The sequence below is a fragment of the Protopterus annectens genome, chromosome 3.part0 (genome assembly GCF_019279795.1).
Source record: "Protopterus annectens isolate FY-2018-M chromosome 3.part0, PAN1.0, whole genome shotgun sequence".
NCBI lineage: Eukaryota > Metazoa > Chordata > Ceratodontiformes > Protopteridae > Protopterus > Protopterus annectens.
Window position 1 is genome coordinate 96,446,815 of NC_056731.1, and position 20,087 is coordinate 96,466,901.

The 20,087-nt window shown below is 40.7% G+C and overlaps 1 protein-coding gene across 1 annotated transcript in view; it reads left to right on the forward strand.

The window, feature by feature from the left end:
* Positions 1-20,087, forward strand: part of PITRM1 (pitrilysin metallopeptidase 1) — a 1,418,909-nt gene that overhangs the window by 892,701 nt on the left and 506,121 nt on the right. The window contains exon 19 of the mRNA XM_044064598.1: positions 1,808-1,973. Coding sequence (XP_043920533.1) covers positions 1,808-1,973 — 166 coding nt within the window. The remainder of the gene's footprint in view (positions 1-1,807; positions 1,974-20,087) is intronic.

Here is a 20,087-nt window from a genome sequence, read left to right on the forward strand (position 1 = left end):
AAGGTAAAGAGAAGGACTTTAGGGTAGAAGATATAGTTTACCTGTGCTTAAACCCGCTAAACCTGGCGGATTACAGCAGCAAACTAGTGCTAAATCGGCTAAATGCTAAAAGCGTGTTTTATAGCAGGGGGCTGGATAGACAGGAAAGACCAAATTGGCCCACAAACCACCCAACAAACCACAAGTCACACTGCCAGGACAACCTCCAGAGGAAGTGAAAGAACCTGCCCTGGTGGCCCTAGTAAACTAAAGTTTCAAGTCAGTAACCACAGTAACCACCTCCGGGGGGGGAAGCTCTCAAGTCACTGTTACTCACTCTAAAAAAGACACAGACCACCTCCTTCAGCCCAAAAAAAAATGGCAAACAGTTCAGGAACAGAACAGCAGAACAGCAACTTTGTAACTTAACTTTCTCAGAAAAGTGGGAAAAAAGCAAAATTTTTTTTTTTTTTGTTTTTGTTAGAGATAGTATAGAGAGGTTCACAAAGTAATATCATAAGAGTAGCACAGGTTCTACCCCCCCACAAGAGCTAGGTAGTGGACAGAAAATATGCAAAGTTTTTAGAAAAAAGCGATTAAAAAATAAAGTGCAAACAGGAAATTCAGCAAACAGCTTTTGGTTGTGCTCTAAATACAGCAGCTAATATACAAAACAAGCCAACAACAAGCAAGAAAATCAGCAAGCACAGCAGCTATGCAAAAAATAAAAAAAAAAAAAGCTTAAAATCTCAAAAAATCAAAAAGCTCCCTTCTTCTCTTCTCTCTTTGCTTTCTTCTTCTTCTCAGCACCCAACACAGCCAACAGCCTGAAAAAAACCCAAACCCAAGAGGCAACTAGGTTTTAAGAAGGAAGATGAAGGAGTTATGGAAATGACCCTCAGTGGCCAAAAAACTACAGTTTCAAAGTCAGTAACACCTCCTCCGGGGGCAGGGGAAAATGTTAGTCACTCCCACTCATACTCATAAACACAGAGAGACAGCCCAAGCAGCAAAAATGCCTCACAGAAACTTTCAAACAAAAGGAGGAACAGCAAGTAAGCCTGTAACTTTTTTTTTTCTCAGAAAAGTGGGAAAAAAGCAAGATTTTTTTTTTTGTTTTTGTTGCTGCTCTACTCACTCCTGTGCATTTCATCAGTATAGTTTCCTTATGCATCGGTTTGAAGCTGAATAATTTGTATTTTTATCTTAGTATTACCCAACAGGAATAAGTACTATAATCATATTTCCTTCACTTTCCTGTCTTTATGTATGAAACGCTTTCTTTATAAGTGTATTTACAGTTGCTTTGTATAATTGCTGTAATGACTGTTGCCAGTTCAGTTTCCATGACTGTGATTTAACATTTCCACAATAAGATGTAATGTGGCTTGGAAAAAACGTAGGAGACAACAACTTCCTGTATCATTCCACAACAGTCCTTTTTTGCACACTTCTTCCATTTTTAGTTTCCCTATCCTACTGCTTGGTCACACTTCTGTAACCTTGTTCATTTGACCGGTCTTTTTTCTCTATGCTCATCTTACCAAGCAAACTGTTTCACAACTTTTGAGTTGATTAATAAAATTCAAAGTTCAGGACAAAACATGTCCTACTCTTCAGTAAAGTTTAGTCAAAAATACTATAAATGATGAGAACTTGGATATTGGTTATCTAGAATGTCTTTACTAAACTGAAACCTAAAATGTCTCATGAAAAACAAAATAGTTGATAGATTGAAGATCTGGTCTTGTTTAACCCACTGTTATTTTAGTCTGTTTTTGACTATCAAAATGACGAGTTTAAAACTTATTGAAATGCTTGGTTTTAGCCCACGATTTGAAGATGAAGAGCGTCTACGAGTGCTGGTTAGACAGATTGCTCAAGAATTGTGTAATGGTATTCCTGATTCTGGACATGTTTATGCAGCAGTCAGAGCAAGCAGGACCCTCACTCCATCTGGAGAGGCAGAAGAAGTCTTCGGTGGCATGAATCAGGTAAAACTGCCACATAACTGTACTGTATCACATGTTGTTTGTTTATAAATGATGTCAGCTATGTATATGTTCAAAAGATAATACCTGTAACATTTATTGGTTGGTTAAATTATATACTCATTTTAAAATTAACAATAAAATGTGTCCACAGTTTATACTAAATATTTAACAGACTTAATTATTTTTGAAATGTCTTGCATTGTCTGTTGACTTCTGAACTGTATTTACAGAGGTAACCAGCATTTCTGAATATGATTAAAGCCAGAGTCACATATTAGAATTGTAAATCTAAAACCTGGCACACAGCCAGCTGTTTTATTTTTTACAGTGCTAGATCAGATAGTACCAGGGAAGTGTCCATTACTTATGACTGGGGTCTCTGGTATTCAGTGATGAGAGTGGTTGTGTCAGCAAGTATTGTCAGTATTCCTACCTGCTTAAGCAGTTCTTTAGTTCTCCAAATACACCCCCGCCACCACCTTTTAAAAGAGCATTTTCCTGTTTGGGACCTGAACTTCATGATTGCTAGATGCTCATCCCCAATTCAAACCCACTGGTTGAGCAACCTTGGAGTAAATGTAAAATGTATAGTTGGTTTACTTACCTCAGCTTGCATGATCTCGCAACTTTAGGCCTTTTTCTATGGGAATTTTAGGTGTTCTTTGACATGGCACCAGTACCCTTAAGGCCCATCCCATGTTTTCTTCTGAAAGTGGTGTGAGAATTATATTTTAGTCTATATATTGACCTCTCTCTGTTTTGGGATGGAAGCTGGTGGAAAAATTGCTCTTCATAAGCTGGATGTGCACCACCACCAGCTCAGGTTTAAGCTGAAATGAGTACATGAATTTAGAAAGACGTAACATCTGTTTGTTTACTTATATTTATTTACCAGGTAGTTCAAAATGTTTGCTTTGGAGAGAAAAAGACTCATTTGTCAAACTTACACTTTTCAAAGGGATGGTAAACTCCTTATTTTTTTTCACCAGACAGCAAAGTTCCCTTTTGTAAAATGCTGTTTTCAAAGGCCACTCCACAATAAGCATGGCTTCATCCATTGCTTGCTTCAAAAAATGTCTTTACAGGGAACATTTGTACAACAGCCACAAGATTCTCAGTCCACACCTTCATTGAGCATTATTGCTCATATACCATGACTTGCTGTTTTTCCTTGTATGATTATGTAAGGTTTTTCATTATGAATAAGAAAAACTATTGTGTGTGAAAATCTTGTCACTTGAGTGATGGCCAATAAATGGGTAACTTAGAAAAGAATCAGAGAAAGAAATGTGTGATGGCAGGAATACAGAAGAGCAGCAGTCATGGTGACAGTACTCCACAGATGACAAATCAGTTTTAACTAAATACTAAAGAAGAAACAAGGTGGCTAGAAGGGGTAGACATTTGTCACAAGGCACATCAGGACTGCCGGTGTAGTGTATGAGAAAACTATAAGTAGTCCATTTTAATTATACTGAATCACATTCCTACATGTGAAGTAATGGAGACCGATTATATAGGTTTGCAAAGCTCAGTAATTCAGAAAGTTAAGCGAAGAGGAGTAGGAAGAGCAGCAGGATGAGTTAAAAGGAAAAGGGAGGTTGATTTTCTGTAATACAGCTGGGAAGAGTGATACAAAAGGATTCATATCTTCGTTTCACTTGGTAGTATTATGAAATGTTTTTTCTTTCTATTTTTTTTTTTTGTCTTTTGTGTTCACATGGCCTTTCATTGGCTGCCCTACCTACACCCGGTTGACCCATTTGTTCCATGGAGGGTGAGAGCCAGATTTCACCAGGCTAGGTGAGAGCCCTTTGGCACATTTCTTCTTGCCCAAGTAGCCCCATCAGCCTATCTGATCTTCATCATTGAGAGCCAAGTGATACGGATTGTGTCAGCTTACTGGTCCTGTGAAGTGACCTATTGATCCTCAGAGGAGCACCCGTCTTGTGCAGCAGCACTCTGAGCTCTGTTGCATACTGCCCACCACAGAGAGCATGCCTCTGCAAGCTGACTCCTCCCACTGTGGCGGACATGCATGTCCACCATGGCAGTCTGTTCCCACAGGCATGTAATCCAGGTGTGTAAAACTCAGTGCTCTATCTTGGTGTCACCCAAGTTGTAATCCAGAGCCTCCTGCCTCCCCAGAATGATGAGCCAGCAGTGGCAATCACCCCCATACCCCCCTGCAACTCCTTCAGGTACCCAAGATGCTAATCGAACTTGTATTGCCTGGACCATAGTCAGGACTTTATCACTGTAAACAACTGGTGGTGGCATGAACAGAAATGTTGGATAACTCTTGAATTTTGAAGTACATCTTAGAAGATCAGGCATTGTAATCTGGTCCACTTGTGGCAAGATGCATCTTTAAGCTACAAGTATTAAAGCAAGAAAATTCACTATCAGATTGCTTATAATTACATTATTGAGTAATTAACGAAGGGCTTAATCTTTTTGTTCATATTTCATGTATTTCTAATAGAAGATGTGAGTATATTATGGTATTTTGTAATTATTGGGATATCCTGTGAAGTAAAATAGATTAGGCAAATATTTCTTTTTGTCAAAGAACTGTTTTAGCTGGTACTGCATGCATTATTTAGGAGCAGCAAATTGGGGTGGTCTTGCTTTGTTTTGATTTAAGGTCACAGGCATAACCATAAAGACTACAATGGTGAAAAATATATTGTCCTGTGTTTTTTATTTTTGTCTTTTAGATTAGGTGTTGCCACCCCATGCCATGAATGGGTTAGTTCACTACATAATACCCATATGCTATGGATCATCATCATCACCATCATCATCATCATCTTCTTTCAGCTGTTCCCATTAGGGGTCGCCACAGCGGATCATCTGTTTCCATTTCTTCCTGTCCTCCGCATCTTGCTCTGCCACACCAACCACCTGCATGTCCTCTCTCACCACATCCATAAACCTTGTCTTAGGCCTTCCTCTTTTCCTGTTACCTGGTAGCTTCATCCTTAGCATATTTTTCCCAATATACTCCGCATCCCTCCTCAGCACATGTCCAAACCAATGTAATCTTGCCTCTCTGGCTTTGTCTCCAAACCTTCCAACCTGGGCTGACCCTCTAATATACTTATTCCTAATCCTGTCCACTCTCGTCACACCCAGTGCAAATCTTAACATCTTTAACTCTGCCACATCCAGCACAAACTCCTGCCTTTTTGTCAATTACATTGTTTCCAACCCATATGGATAACATAATTTAATTAATGCTCTTTAACTTTTAAAGCCATAACTCCTGACAAATAATTATCTTCAAATTGTTTTAGTGAATATTTTTTTTTACATCTCTGTGTAATACTATGGTACTTATTGAGAAATATGTGAATGTTAGATGCTTATCATTCCCACTGCTGCAGTAGACTTTGGCATTTTTGGTTGTTTCCTGCCAAAGAAACAATAAACACACAGTTGCAAAAGCTCAGACTCATGCCCATACCTTCCCTCTGGTTGCTGATTGGCTAGCACCAGTCAGAATATATCAGCCAGAAGGAAGTGACTTTGGTGCTTTCTTGCCACCTTATGGGAAGTAACTAAGGACCTTATTTCTGGCAGATAAATCCTCAGTGGGTAAACCATCCACACAGAATGTATTGCCCTTTTTTAGATTACAGCATTTGTGTTTCTAATTTTTGACTAAAAGTGGCATTTTATTCTTTTAGAAACCTGACATTTGTTCGAATATCAATAGTTTCCAGTCAGGAACCACCTTACTAGCTTTGGACGTTTATTTCTTTGGGAGGGGGGCATTTTTGTGTTAAGTGTACTGCTTGAGCAACATCTGAGTTTTTATAGTTGTTTTACATACAGCAAGAGTTAAAACTGTGGACATTGTTTTTGGCGCTTGTCTACTTCGTGGCAACTTTCCTGAACATTTGTTTTCAGTCGTGACAATGCAGGGAAAGGAGCTAATAGTCAAATAGGAATTTTATGTACTACTTTTGCATCTACTTTGGTATTGTGACTGTTTGGAGAAGTGTAATTGTGTGCATATTGCTTGTGATCACTTCGTGATAACTTACCTTCCAACTGATTCTTTCCAGTACTGCTTACAAGCAATTAGGCTTCTTTCTCAGTCTCAGCATGGATATTCACCCCCCACCCCCAAAAGAAAAACTTAGTAACTGCAAGTCCTTGCACTCACTGTGGGATTAGTCACTGCCTCAGCTGCTAGTGGAGAACCCTATAGTGTCCATTCATTGTTCCTCAGCTCCTCCTGTGTAGTGTCTCAATAGTTCATCTGGTATTACTTCTTCTGCCATTATGAATCATGGGTCAGACACTTCCTCTGTGGCTGTTCCAGTGCCTCATAAAGGCAGGGAATGGCCATTTTCCTTTTTTGGGTTGGGGAGATACTCCAGGAGATTCTTCTTGTAGCAGCCAGTGGGATAAAGAGCCTTCCCCAGTTGGTATTCATCAAGGGATACTCTACCTTGAAAAACAGAAACAAAAAGTTAGTTATTATTCATCTAAGGATACACTTACAGTACTTAAAGTTGAAATTCTTACCTTAGTCAGGAGCTTATTGCAGTTAGTTGGACCTGGAATTCAGAAATCCTTATCTGAGCACTTGTGATGCAAAAGAATCTGACATTGATAGAGACAGAGGTCCCTCTCCTATGGATTTCCAAGGCCAGGAGTCGGATTCTGGGGAGAACACATCTAGTCCATCTCCGTTAGAAGAGTTTTCCTTTTTCTGAGTCTATTTCCAGATTGAATGGTGTATTTTTTTTTGGAACTTGTGAAAGTTCACCCTGAAATGAGGAGATTCTCTGCGTTATTACAAGTGGAGGTCCCTCATGTTCTTGATATTCCTCCTGTTTTGTCAGCCTTGGAGGATGTCTTTAATGCTGCCTACAATAACCCTGATTCTCAGTCTTTGGTCCCTAAAGAAGCAGATAGATTTTTCAGTTTCCCAGGATAGTACTTGTTTTATCACCTTCTTCTGATTCTGTAGCCATTTGTGTATCAGCTTCAGCTGGCTGTAGGCTTTTGGTGAATCCTCACATCTGCCCATGGGATAAAGAAGGTAAGGTGTTGGATAGATTTGAGAAGAGGAATTTTTTCTTTAGCCACTTTAGCTTTTAGAATTCACAATTGCCAGGACCATATGTGGAAGTTTGTTACATTGTCCTTTTTAAATCACATTATTTCTAATAATTCAGAGCCCATATCTCCCTTTTTTCTTTGTATTCCAACACAGTCTATATCAGCAAATGCCTCAAATTTTGCTTTGGTGATGGTTTCGAAGAGGGTAAAAAGGTGCAGTTGGTGGGGCATGTCAGACTGGCTTACTGGAGTAGGGTACTGCACTGGTCTACAGATTTTTCTGATGTTTACAGATACAAAGATAAGCTGAAAAAACAAATATATATATATATATATATATATATATATATATACATATACATATACATATATATATATATATATATATATATATATATATATATATATATATATATATATACACACATATTTATAGATGCAAAAATATGCTACAACATTTAGTTCAAGAAACAGTTTACAGTGTCAAAACATAGATGGAAAATGGCATTATGCCTAACAGAGTTTTATGGATAAGATATAGCCATAATGACTGAGATGGCTTATGTTACAGGGATGCCACAAGGATAGGGTTACTTTAAGAATGAATCCCTCGTTTATGCCCAGAATAATCTCCAAATGTACTTAGAACACTGGTAGATTTATAGCTTGATTCTACTAAGAACCTTCAACCAATGAGAAGAGATTTTATGACGTACTACGTACTGTAGATGTGCATAGACAGCTCAGGTACTATCTTGACCAAACTAAGTAATTTAAAAATTCTGATGAGCTATTTATTTCTTATGATGGGGCTAACAGATAAGACACACTGTCATGAAACAAACTATTTCTAGATGGCTGTCCTTGACTATTGCTCTTTGTTATTCCCACAATGGCTAATCTGTTCTAGGCATTATCAAGTCACACTACGAAAACATTATCCTGTGAGATGGGATTCTGGAAAGGGGTGGACTCTAGAAATGTTTTAGAAGCAGCTGCATGGTCCTCTCTACATACATTTATAAAACATTACAAACTGGATTCCTTTTCCAGGCCCAGAGTTAACTTTGCAAGGACCATTCTCCCAGGGGCCCCTGGACCCTTATCCCTTCCTCCTCCCTGTTTAGACAAGCTTTGGCAATCATTCCAAATAGGAAAAGGCTACTGTCCAAACATAGTGCAGTTGTGTAAGAACATGCCATAGCAGTAGATGTTTCTGTTTTGCACTTTTGCAGTAACTGCACCTGTGAAGACTGGTAGAGATGGATGAAGGCTGGCAGACTAGCCAGATAGAATTGTACAGATAATTCTATCATTTGTAAATATGAATGTTGAACTTAAAACAGTGTGGCAACATTACCATCTGCTGTAAAGAAAGCTAAGTCAAGCATTTCTTGTTGGTCCTTTGAAATTAACATTATTTCTTCACTGCCTTTGATGTTTTACAAGTCTGCTCCAGTCTGGCTAGATGAAGGCTTCCTGCCTATTGTTTTAAGGCTAAAGTCAATGACCAGAATTTACATGTGGAATGTCCTTTATTGCTCTAAGTGTAAAAGAATGTCAATGCAGTTTCTGTCCGCCTGGGAACACCAGGAAGGTGTAAAAGATGATGATGTAATGTTTATCAGAACTGCAATAGCAATTTAAACAGTGAGAACCAGAGATTATTAAGCATTTTTGTCTGGATATCCAACTCACAACACTGCCTTATGCTCTCTTTATGTAAGTAGTATGTTAGAACTGTGTTTTCTCCTAGAAGTAGCCAGGAATTATAAAGATTAGACTGTGTTTTTCTGTGATGTCAGAACTGTACTAGTGATTTATTTTAAGTATTTCTGTGTGATCTCTGAACTCTTTAGACTAGCACTGACTGTGTAGTAGAAAGTATTGTCTTGTGGTTTTAATTATTTATTATTAAATATTTTAAAACCTTTTAACTGTGGCTGGTTTGTGTTGAGATAAGTTAAGCTCTAGAGTACATTGCATATTTATAGAGTTTATGGTACAAATCCACTCTAATAAGCCTTCACTGATTAGTCGCACTTACCAATTGGATAATAATATTGCATAGTAATAATTGGACACCCTTTTAAGGGCCTTTGGGTAGCTGATAATATTTCTGTGTGATGGCAGGGTACTACCGTATAGTCTGGGTAAAAGGGGCACAGCTGGAGAACCTGTGCCAGCCTTCCCCAGAAGTGTCTGTGTGGTTGTGTAAACTTTTATCTCAAAGTATATGTGTGTCAGCTACTTGTGCAGGGACATGAAACACTGGTTGGACAGAGAGGGTGCTGGAGATTTTAGCTTGCCCAGCTAGGCTGAGATCTGGACCCTATAGCTGTGCCAGTGGGTAGTCTTATTAGGGACCTGAGGAGCAAGGGAGCAACCAGCCCCGGACTGACTGTGATCTCTGTGTGCTCTTAAGGGAAATTGCACTTTACTGGGTGTATTTGTTATCATTTCCCCCTATATGAGATGCCCTCTCTGGTGTTAGTGGTGAGGACTGAGGCTTCTTGATTGCTGGGCCAGTTAAAGTACAGCCTCCCAGATTTAGTAGGCACTGGCCTTCTAAGAATTGGTCCTTTCCTGCTTCTTCCATGCATTCTCAGTCCAAACCCAGGACCAGCAGACCACCCAGGCTTCAGTCTCAAGATGCTCACAGGCCTAAACAGTGGGGGGACTCCCATTTCCAAAGCTGGGAGTAGTAAGACACCCCCTATGGTAAACTGTCACAGTGACTTAACTTTAAACCTTCCATGCCCTGCTCAACTAACTGTTCCTTTGGGGAGAAAGATAGCTCTGCATGCAAAAAACTGGGAACTCATTACCCAAGACAAATGGGTTTTAAGTATTGTTTCCCAAGGATACAGATTCCACTTCCATGGCTTACCAACCTCAAACGGTTGGCCAGACCTACCCCCAAATCAGTGGGCAGAGGCTTAAAAGCAGGTTCTTTCTAAGTATCAGAGCTATTCAGCCTGTCCCAGAAGAGGAATGGGGGCAAGTTTTTTACTCAAGACTTTTCCTGGTACCCAGAAAAGACAATTCCTGGCATCCTATCCTGGACCTGTCTATCCTAAACACCTTTTTGGTAATCCCAAAATTCAAAATGCTAACTCTTCATCAGCTGCCTCCCATGCTAGGCAAAAATTCCTTGGTTGGCAACACTGGAATTAAAGGATGCCTACCTGCACATCCCAATAAGGGAATCTTGCAGAAAATACCTACGCTTCGGAGCAGGTTACTTGCACTATCAGTTCTCTGTACTGCCCTTTGGCTTATCTACTGCACCCAGGATATTCACAAAGTGCCTAGCTCCAGTCATTGCATACTGCAGCAAAGAAATGTTCAAATATATCCGTACCTGGACGATTGTCTAATTCAGGCGGAAAGCCAGGACATAGTATTAAATCATCTGGCATTTGTAAAGAAATTATTAACTTCTCTGGGGTACACCATAAACGTAAAGAAATCACACCTGGTACCCTGCCAACAAATTGTATTCCTGGGAGCAAGCTTGAATACAACTTCCCAGATGGCCTACCTCACGCCAGAGAAACAAGTTTATTTGACAGCCTACTTCAAACTACTGGCCACAAAGACCCGGCTATCTGCAAGGAAAATACTGCAAGCCCTGGGGTTCATGGCTTCGTGCATTCTACTAGTTCCATATGCAAGACTGCATATGAGGAAACTACAATGATATCTAAAAAACCTATGGAGTCAACATTCTCTAGACTTGGAATCAATGAATTCCTATCATCCCTTGTCTACAGACAGAGTTCCCTTGGTGGGCAGAGGCCTGCCACCACCACAAGGGGCTGCCATTCACTCTACCCCCTGCCGGCCAAACCCTAAGAACAGACGCATCAGACTATGCATGGGGGGCTCACTTGGCAGAGCAGTGCATTCAGGGTAAATGGAACCCGAGTCAAATGCACCTGCATTATTAATCAAAAAGAAATGTTAGCTGTACAGAATGCTCTGACAGCCTTCAAGGACCACATTCTTCCAGGACAATTATTGGTAAAGACGGATAACACCACTGTTATGGGTAAACAAGCAGGGGGAACCCACTCATACCCTCTCTGCAGACTAGCCATGGCTCTGTGAAACACAGCCTTATGCCACCGAGTGCATCTACAAGCTCAATTCCTGCCAGGCAAGCTAAATACTCTGGCAGGTGACCTAAGCATAAATCTCATGTACCCACACGAGTGGAAACTGGAACCAAAGATATTCAACATTTTGAGAAACCAATGGGGGATCCCAGAGATAGACCTGTTTGCCTCCCCTCAGAACTACCAATTGGACAAATTCTGCACAAGGACTCCCCACAGACAAGCTTGGAAAGTGGATGCCCTGTCTTTCACCTGGAAAAATCTGTCAGTTTATGCCTTTTCCCCCTCTGCCTCTCCTCTCCAAGGTGCTACTAAAGATCAAACTGGACAAACCAAAGACAATTCTCATTGCACCAAACTGATCACGCCAACACTGGTACCCCCTCTTGCGCAGTGTCACTGCTGGAACCTTGGCACCTGCCTCAGACTCCTTCCCTGCTCTCCCAGCAGGAGGGCCAGATTCTGCACCCCCAGCTCCAAACCCTGAACCTTGCAGCCTGGCTAATTACCTGAGTTCTCTGTTACCATCTCTCAGTAAGCAAGTGATGGATGTCATTCTGGAGGCAAGGAGGCCTAGTACTAGAAAATCCTATGCTGAAAAATGGAAAAGATTCTGATCCTGGAGCCAAACTCAGGGGATGGGCACAACAGTGTCCAATTTTACCGCACATTCTTCAGTACTTAACTGAGATGCTACACAAGGGCCTTTCCTTTTCTTCCATTAAAATTCATGCCTCTGCCATTTTAGCACACTATAATACAGAGCCTCCCCTCTTCTCTCATCCACTGTTGAAACAGTTCCTCAGAGGGGCCAAAAACTTAAGACCACCCAGGAGAGCCCCTACTCCAGCCTGGGACCTTAACTTTGCATTGGAAAAACTCACTCTACCTCCTTTACCTCCTTTTGAGCCAGCTGCAAATGCAGAGTTGAAATTCCTTTCTTGGAAAACAGCCTTCCTTCTAGCCATCACTTCTGCAAGAAGGGTGTCTGAATTACAGGCCCTCATGGCAGCGGAGCCTTTCATCATCTTTCATGTGGACAGGGTGTCCGTCAAGATCAATCCTTCTTTTATGCCCAAGCTGGTATCCAATGTGGCCCTTAATCAGTCCATTCATTTGTCAACCTTTTTTTTTAATCCACAGAACAAAAGGGAATGAATACTGCACTCCTTGGATGTGCACAGACAACTTAGATTTTACTTGGACAGGACTAAGCCTCTCAGCAAAAATGAACAACTATTTGTGGCATTTGCGTTGGGGGCAGAGGGGAAGGCCATTTCAAAGCAAACCATTTTTAAGTGGATAGGCCATTGCATTCATTTCTGCTATAAGCACCATGGAAAACCTACCCCACAGGGAATAAGACCACATTCTACCAGGGCTGCCTCTACCTCTACAGCCTTTCTCAGAGGTGTCCCTACCAGGGACATCCTAGAAGCTGCTACCTGGAGTTATGTACATACCTTCACCAAACATTACCACTTGCCAATTTTTTCTAAATCCAGAGCTGGTTTTGCCACTGCAGTGCTGCAGGGCCTAATAGCTGCTCCTAATGCTCTGTAATTGCCTCCTCCCTTCCTTAGCTTTGGGAGTCTACCTAAATCTGCAACAGTGAAACACGAAAAACATAGTACAGTTGTGTACACTTACCATAAATGTAGATTTTCAAGTGTATTCACTGTTGCAGTCCTGGTTACCCTCCCTCCAGCCCCCTGAGTTCTATTGACTATACCTCTCGTCTTGTTTATTACACTTAAAGCTTTCTGGTGTATTTGCCTTTTGTTGGAGGTGTAACCTTGTATATAATTGCTTCCCATTATGGGGGCACCTGACATCTGGGGCAAGAAAAACTGATGTAATGGCGACGGCTGCATGCTTTATACCCCTGACTACCTGACGTCATGAAAGATGAGACAGCAACCGACACAGGACCCACAACTTTGATAATCAGGCCGACTGAGGGCTACCTGCAAGCAGATTGCCCAAATGTAATGACTGCAACAGTGAAAGGAATCCACAGGTTTTTCACCCTTTGAGTTGCTGTATGGGCATAGGGTGAGGGGACCTCTAGATTTAATTCGAGATGAGTGGGAAGGTGAGTGAGAGTCTCACAAGGAGTCTGTTGTGGCTTACGTCCTAAACCTCAGGACAAGGCAAATCTGGCAGAAGCCTAACAACAGAAAAAGGTGTGGTATGACAGGAATGCTCGAGCTAGAGAGTATGCTGTGGGGCAGCAGGTAATGGTTCTCATTCCTGTCAGACACAACAAGCTGCAAGCAGCTTCGGAGGGACCCTTCAAGGTGGTAAGAAAAGTAAGTGATGTTAACTACATGGTGGAACTGCTAGGCAGATGGCAGGGGCGCAAATTGTACCATGTTAACATGATGAAACCTTACCATGATAGGGAGGCCCTTGAGCTGAGCATTTGCAGTGGATTGCCAGTGGGGCGTCTTATTTGGCATCTGGGGAGCAAGGGAGCGACCAGCCCCAAACTGACTGTGATCCCTGTGTGCTCTTAAGGGAAATTGCACTTTACTGTGTGTATTTGTTATCCTTTCCTCATATATGAGACGCCCTCTCTGGTGTTAGTGGTGAGGATTGAGGCTCCTTCATTGCTGGGCCAGGGCATGGGCATCACAGCACCCACACGCCATCTCCCTTTTTATTAGAGATTTCAGGATGAGATTGCTTCTTCTTTTTCTTTGGGCAGAAAATCCTGAAGTCACTTCCTTCTGGCTGATTTTTTATCTGATTGATGCTGACCAATCAGCAGCATAGGGAAGGTGTGGGAGAGAACCAGAGCTTTTGAAACACATCAGTTATTGCTTTCTAGGCAGGAAGTAACCCAAGTAGCCAATGGCTATTGCAACAGTGTGGAATTTGAACATTTGCTGTTATGGTAAGTTCTTATACAATTGGTAAGTATGGTAAGTTCTTATACAACTGTAGCTTGCACATCTACAGTTTTGCCAATTTAAAACTTGATAAAGGTTTCTTATTCTGTAAGACTCAATATTTGTTTTAAAAGGTTGAAGTGGAATTACTAGTTGTTAAATATTTTGCACCTATGTGATTGTTATAATTAAGGAAAATATCACTGGCACAGAAATGGATGCACCCCAGCACTACCAGGTTATACCTCATACCATGCTTTTCTGCCCCAAAACTTGGACCGAACCACAAAAGGAGGGGGAGTATCGATATTCATCAAAGATACCCACACCTCCAGGTTGGTGGCAAAGCACGAAGCATCAGAGACTATCCATGTGCAACTAACAGTGGGTAAACCTGCCTTCCAGTTTATAGCCTGCTACAGACCACCCTCCCAAACCCAGGAACCCCATTTGGCCTTCCTGAGAACACTGGAAAATATGAAGGTCTCTCCAAACACCATTATATTGGGTGACTTCAACTACCCAAACATAGACTGGGAGCATTACTCTAGCTCCAACATCCTAGCCCAAAGGTTCCTAGAATTTATAAACTCAAATGCTATGGAACAACTTGTTACCACTCCCACAAGAGGGGAAAACATACTGGACCTGATCATCACCAACATGGGGACTCTATGCTCCAGACCAGAAGTGTATCCCTCACTGGTAAGATCAGACCATAAACTAATCTCACTGGATATTCATATCATGACCCCACCCCCTGCCCAGAAAACCACAGTGAAAAACCTCTCTAAAGCAAATTTCACACTCCTCAAAACCAAGGTGGAATCCTTCAAAGCCCCTGGGCCTGTGGAAAATACGGCCCAGACCGCAGAATCCTTTATAAACGCATTCTGTGAACACCTTCAGGAATGCATGGATCATGCGATCCCAAATAAAACCAAGACCCAATCCTCCAAAGGCAGACATCCTGTCTGGTGGACCCCAGCCATAAACAAACTATACAATAGAAGGAGGAAGCTACTAAATGATAGAGCAAAATCCCAAAAAGGGAAGGCATCACTGATCAGTATTAGCAAAAAATACGGGCACTCATAAAATTGTCTAAGGCCAGCTTCGAGAGAAAAATTGCACAGGACACTAAGGATAATCACAAGGCTTTCTTTAGTTATGTTAGGAACCTGGGTGGTAATTCCCAGATATGCTCAGAATTAGTCCAAAATGACAAAAAATACACCAAACCCACAGACATTGCCAACATCCTAGCTGACAGGTTCAGCGCAAACTTCTCCCCTCCCCACCAAAAGGGCAAATATCTATCCCAGCAGAGTGCTGCTCCCCTGACATCTCAGATGCTCTGGTAAGAGCCGCCCTCTCCAAAGCAAAAAACTCAGCATCAATGGGACCAGACGGTGTCCCAGGCTGCATCCTACATGAACTCCAAGAAGAGCTAAACCCAAACATAAAACTACTGTTCAATCTCAGCCTTACTACAGGATATGTGCCCAAAGAGTGGCGTACAGCAACAGTGGTCCCTCTCCATAAAGGTGGTGCCTCAACGGATCCTGGAAACTATCGCCCCATAAGCCTGACTAGCTTGGTCTGCAAAGCTATGGAAAGGATCATCATGGATCTCATAAATAAAGATATTGGGGACCTACAGACACTGGATCCTACCCAGTTCGGCTTTGTTAAGGGCAGATCCTGCCTCTTAAACCTGGTTGATATCTTTGAAACAGTCACCAAGGCCATTGACGAGGGGAAGGTGGTCCACACAGCCTACCTGGACCTCGCAAAAGCCTTCGATACAATACCCCACTCGGGCATTATAGATAAGCTCACCAGCTTAAATATAAACCTCTATGTCACTAGATGGATTGCAAACTGGCTCAAGGACAGAACCCACATGGTTAGAATTGCTGGACCCGTGTCAGACTCCAAACCAGTTACAAGTGGTGTCCCACAAGGCTCAGTCCTGGGACCTCTCTTGTTTGGTATATATTTCTCGGAGGTACAGGCCAACACGGGAGGACTGTGGCTGACCAAGTTCGCAGATGACTGCAAACTGGGTGCCATAATCGACTCTCCAGCCGACACAAGCATCCTCCAAAAGGGCCTCATAGAAACAGACAACTGGTGCCAGAGCCATGGCCTCAAGCTAAATGCCAAACAGTGTATAGTCATCCCCTTTGGCAAAAACAAAGTGCCCACAAATTACCACATAGGTGGTAATCCATTAAGTACAGAAGAAGTAATTAAGGACCTGGGGACCCAAGTTGATAGCAATCTCTCATTTGACAACCACGTGGCCAAAGTGGTTAGAAAAACATTTTATATAGCCCACCTAATCATGAAGGGATTCACATCTAGATCAGGGGAGGTCATCGTGCCTCTTTACTCATCCCTCATCAGGCCCATAATTGAGTGCAATGCCCCTTTTGGGATGTAGCTTACCAGACACCTGCAGCAACTGGAAAGACCCCAAAAGTACCTCACCAAGAGGATCAAAGGGCTCAAGCAGATGCCATATGCTGCCCGGTTAAAGAAACTCCAGCTCTACTCAGTGGCATACCACCTGTTCAGAGGCGATCTGTGCCTGACGTATAAAGCCATGTCCAACCCGGAATTAATGGACATGCTGCACCTCAGAAAATCCAAATCCCATCAAGCTATGCTCGAGAGACTTGAACCTCAGCACTGAAATAAATAGGACATGCTGGAGGGACAGATTCATAACCCAGAGGCTCCCTTCACTCTGGAATAAAATCCCAGTCCAGGTTAGGCAGAGTCCCTCATTGACTCTCTTCAAGAGGAATCTTGATGAGTGGATGGGAGATCGTAGGTTTACCTCGGGTATTACTTCTGTGTCACTGTTAGACAGAGGCACAGTATACTAACCTCGAAAAAGGGCATAGCAAAATAAATTTAAAATGAGTGGTGAAAGCCAAACACATTCTGGCTAGGCTTGTAAATGCCCTAGGGCAGATAGCCTAGTATGAACCTATGAACCTATATTGTGAAATAAACATTACGAGGAAAAACTATGGAGCCTACCTTTAATGTTGAAATACAAGCTGTTGGTTGGGTGTGGACTAAAAGATGAATCCAACCACTTCCAGTATAAACAACAAGAACAGTGCCTCTCAGTCACCCAGGATGGTGTGATTTTATTTATTTAACATTTGTTTTACCAGGTTAATCCGACTGGACAGCTAGTGCCCATTTTCAGCAGAGTCCTGGGGAGAAATGCTCCAAGAAGTTATGATTGACATTAAGTAGAATGCTGATATTTTGGCAGGCATGACAGTTGAATGCAGTAATAGTAGTCAGATAACAAGAGGTAGAATGTTGACATGTAAAAGGCAGAAACAGGTAAATGCAAACAGTCAAATGCAATACAATTTCATAGTACAATCAAGAGATCACAAATTTTGCAGTAGTGGTACATTATATAAGGTATTCAGAGTAGGCACCATATTTACATTTGTTAACCGGGTTGGTCCAACTGAGCTAGAACCCATTTCCAGTTGAGACCCAAGGAGAAAAGCTCCAAATACAAAAAAATATATATACTTTATGTTAAATAAACAGAGTAAGTTTAAATAATGAGACAGGAGAGAGAAACAAGACTATATCTGGTTAAAATTTTGAGGCAGAAGAAACATTTTAAGCAAAACTAAGTTACAGTAATACTGCAATGATATATAACTTTATACATGTTATATTGATTAGTAGTTAGGGTATGTTTTTAAAGACATAACATGATGAAGGTGTTAGCATGTTACAAAATAAATTGTATTAGAGACAGAATGACAGAATTTATCAGTATTTATCAGTACAGTAGGAGGTGTGGGGTTATGTGGGGACCTGACAAGGGCATTTCCAAGATTTTTGAATATAACAGTTTTAAAGTTCTTAATTATAATAACATATCTCTTAATAAAATACATTTTCTCTGTTTCAAAAGGCTTACTTTTGTTCTATCTAGGAATTTTAAAATTTTAATTCAAGTTGTATGATGTTAGACTTTTTTGTACATAAAATCAACTTTAGTATTGTATTCGACAATGTTAAGTTATAGAACAAGGTGTACTTCAAGAAAAAAAGTATTTTCAATCCCCCTCTTTATCCTGTCCTGCAACAGTTTGATAGCTTTGTTGAATCTGAGCTCAGGTCTTTGTCAAAGAATATAAAAAAATGAAAATAAAATGTATCTTTTGAAGAATTCAGTCTACTTGGAACTATGACTGGTAATCCACATGTATGCATGATGAAACCAGATAAGGGTGAGGAACAGTAGTCATGGATGCCATGGACTATACTGCTAGAATGCTTAACACATTGCATGGTGGAGATGCTTATACTTTAACCTCCCTAGATGAAGTGCATGTATCTTACAACAAAATTGATTGTGCTGTGGATGATTTATTATCACAGGAAGTAATTGATATTTGAACCTTTGAATTGCTGATGACCAGGCGACATGTAATACCATCAATTTTGGCACCCCAACAGTCCATAAGATTTTAATAAACCCTCCTGTCACAATTAGTAATTACAATAAGTGGTTCCAAGACATACCCTTTAACATTACTTATTGACAGAAAATTAAAACCATTTTAAGACCAAAAACTCTTATAGTAAGGAATTCATGGGACTTCTAATTAGACTAAACGAAACTGAGTTAGACTTTTTTTTTTTTTGTAACAAAAGATATAATTGATTTGTTGGGTCTGTATCAGAACATCGAAGTTTTAAAACTTCGAATGTTCTAATATTGACCCGTTAGCTTAACGCTAAAATGAAAGCTGCAGAACCCCAAATTCTTTCCTAGGGAAAGAATTCTGTTGGCCGGTTCTGTGGCTTCGCTATTTTCAGCGCTGTGGTGGAAAGTTACGGGTTGGGTTCAGGTAAGTGTGCAATTGTGTGGACGTTAGGGTTAGGGCGCGGGTTAGGTGAGTTAGGGTTAGGGCATGGGTTAGGTGAGTGTGCGATAGTGACGGACCTTAGGGTTAGGGTTTGGGTTAAGGTAAGTGGATAGAATAGGTAGTGTATGTACAGTTTAGTGTAGGATTAGTTGTAGGATTTTAAGTGTATGTGTGTGAATTGATGTTTTTTTGGTGTGCTTGTGTTGTGTGTATGTGTTACGGAATAGCAAATTTTTTCCTTGGGGAAAAAATTCACTGTTCTGAATGTTCGATATTATGTGGTTTAGATATTTTAGGTTTGATGAAATAGCATTCGCTATTTTCATCTTTCGATAGCATGATATAAACGCAATTTTTTTCACTGTAATCCCAGATGATTATGGATGGGATGTAGATGGTTTAATGAAGTTATTACAAGGTTTGTTTGTTTTTTTAACTCTCAAGGACCTACATTCCCTTAATGAATTTATGGAAATGGTTTTGGAATACAATTTCTTCTTCTACAAAGGTGAAATTTTAAACTGAATAGGCGAGTGGCCATGGGAGCAGCCTGTGCCCCAGTTTTTGCAAACCTGGTTCTTTAAGCCTGGGAATTACAATGTCATTAATTCCCCTGATTTCAAATGTTGCCAATTGCACACTAGATTTTTAGATGATATATGTATTTTGTGAGTAAGTAATATGGACCAATTACTTGATTTTATAAGCTGTTTAGAAAATGCTGCTACTTTTTTAAAACTTACTCATCAAATGCAAAGTAATTTATCTTGATATGTCAATTACTAAAGATAAATTTAAATGTTGCATTTCTAAAGTATGTCATAAGCTAACTTATTGTAATTCCTTCCTACATTTTCATAGTGAACGTCCTTTTGTTCAGAAAAGAAACATCATTAAGGGACAATATGTTAGAGCAGCTCACAGGACTTCCCAGTTTAGTGATTTTTTTTTAGTGGAATGTAATTTTTCTCAGAAGTATGCTTTTGTAACGGGGTTATCCCACATCAGTTATTGATGGTATATACAATGAAGTAGTTAATGAGTGGGGTAACAAATATATACATTTAATTAATGATAGTAATATTCCCAGTA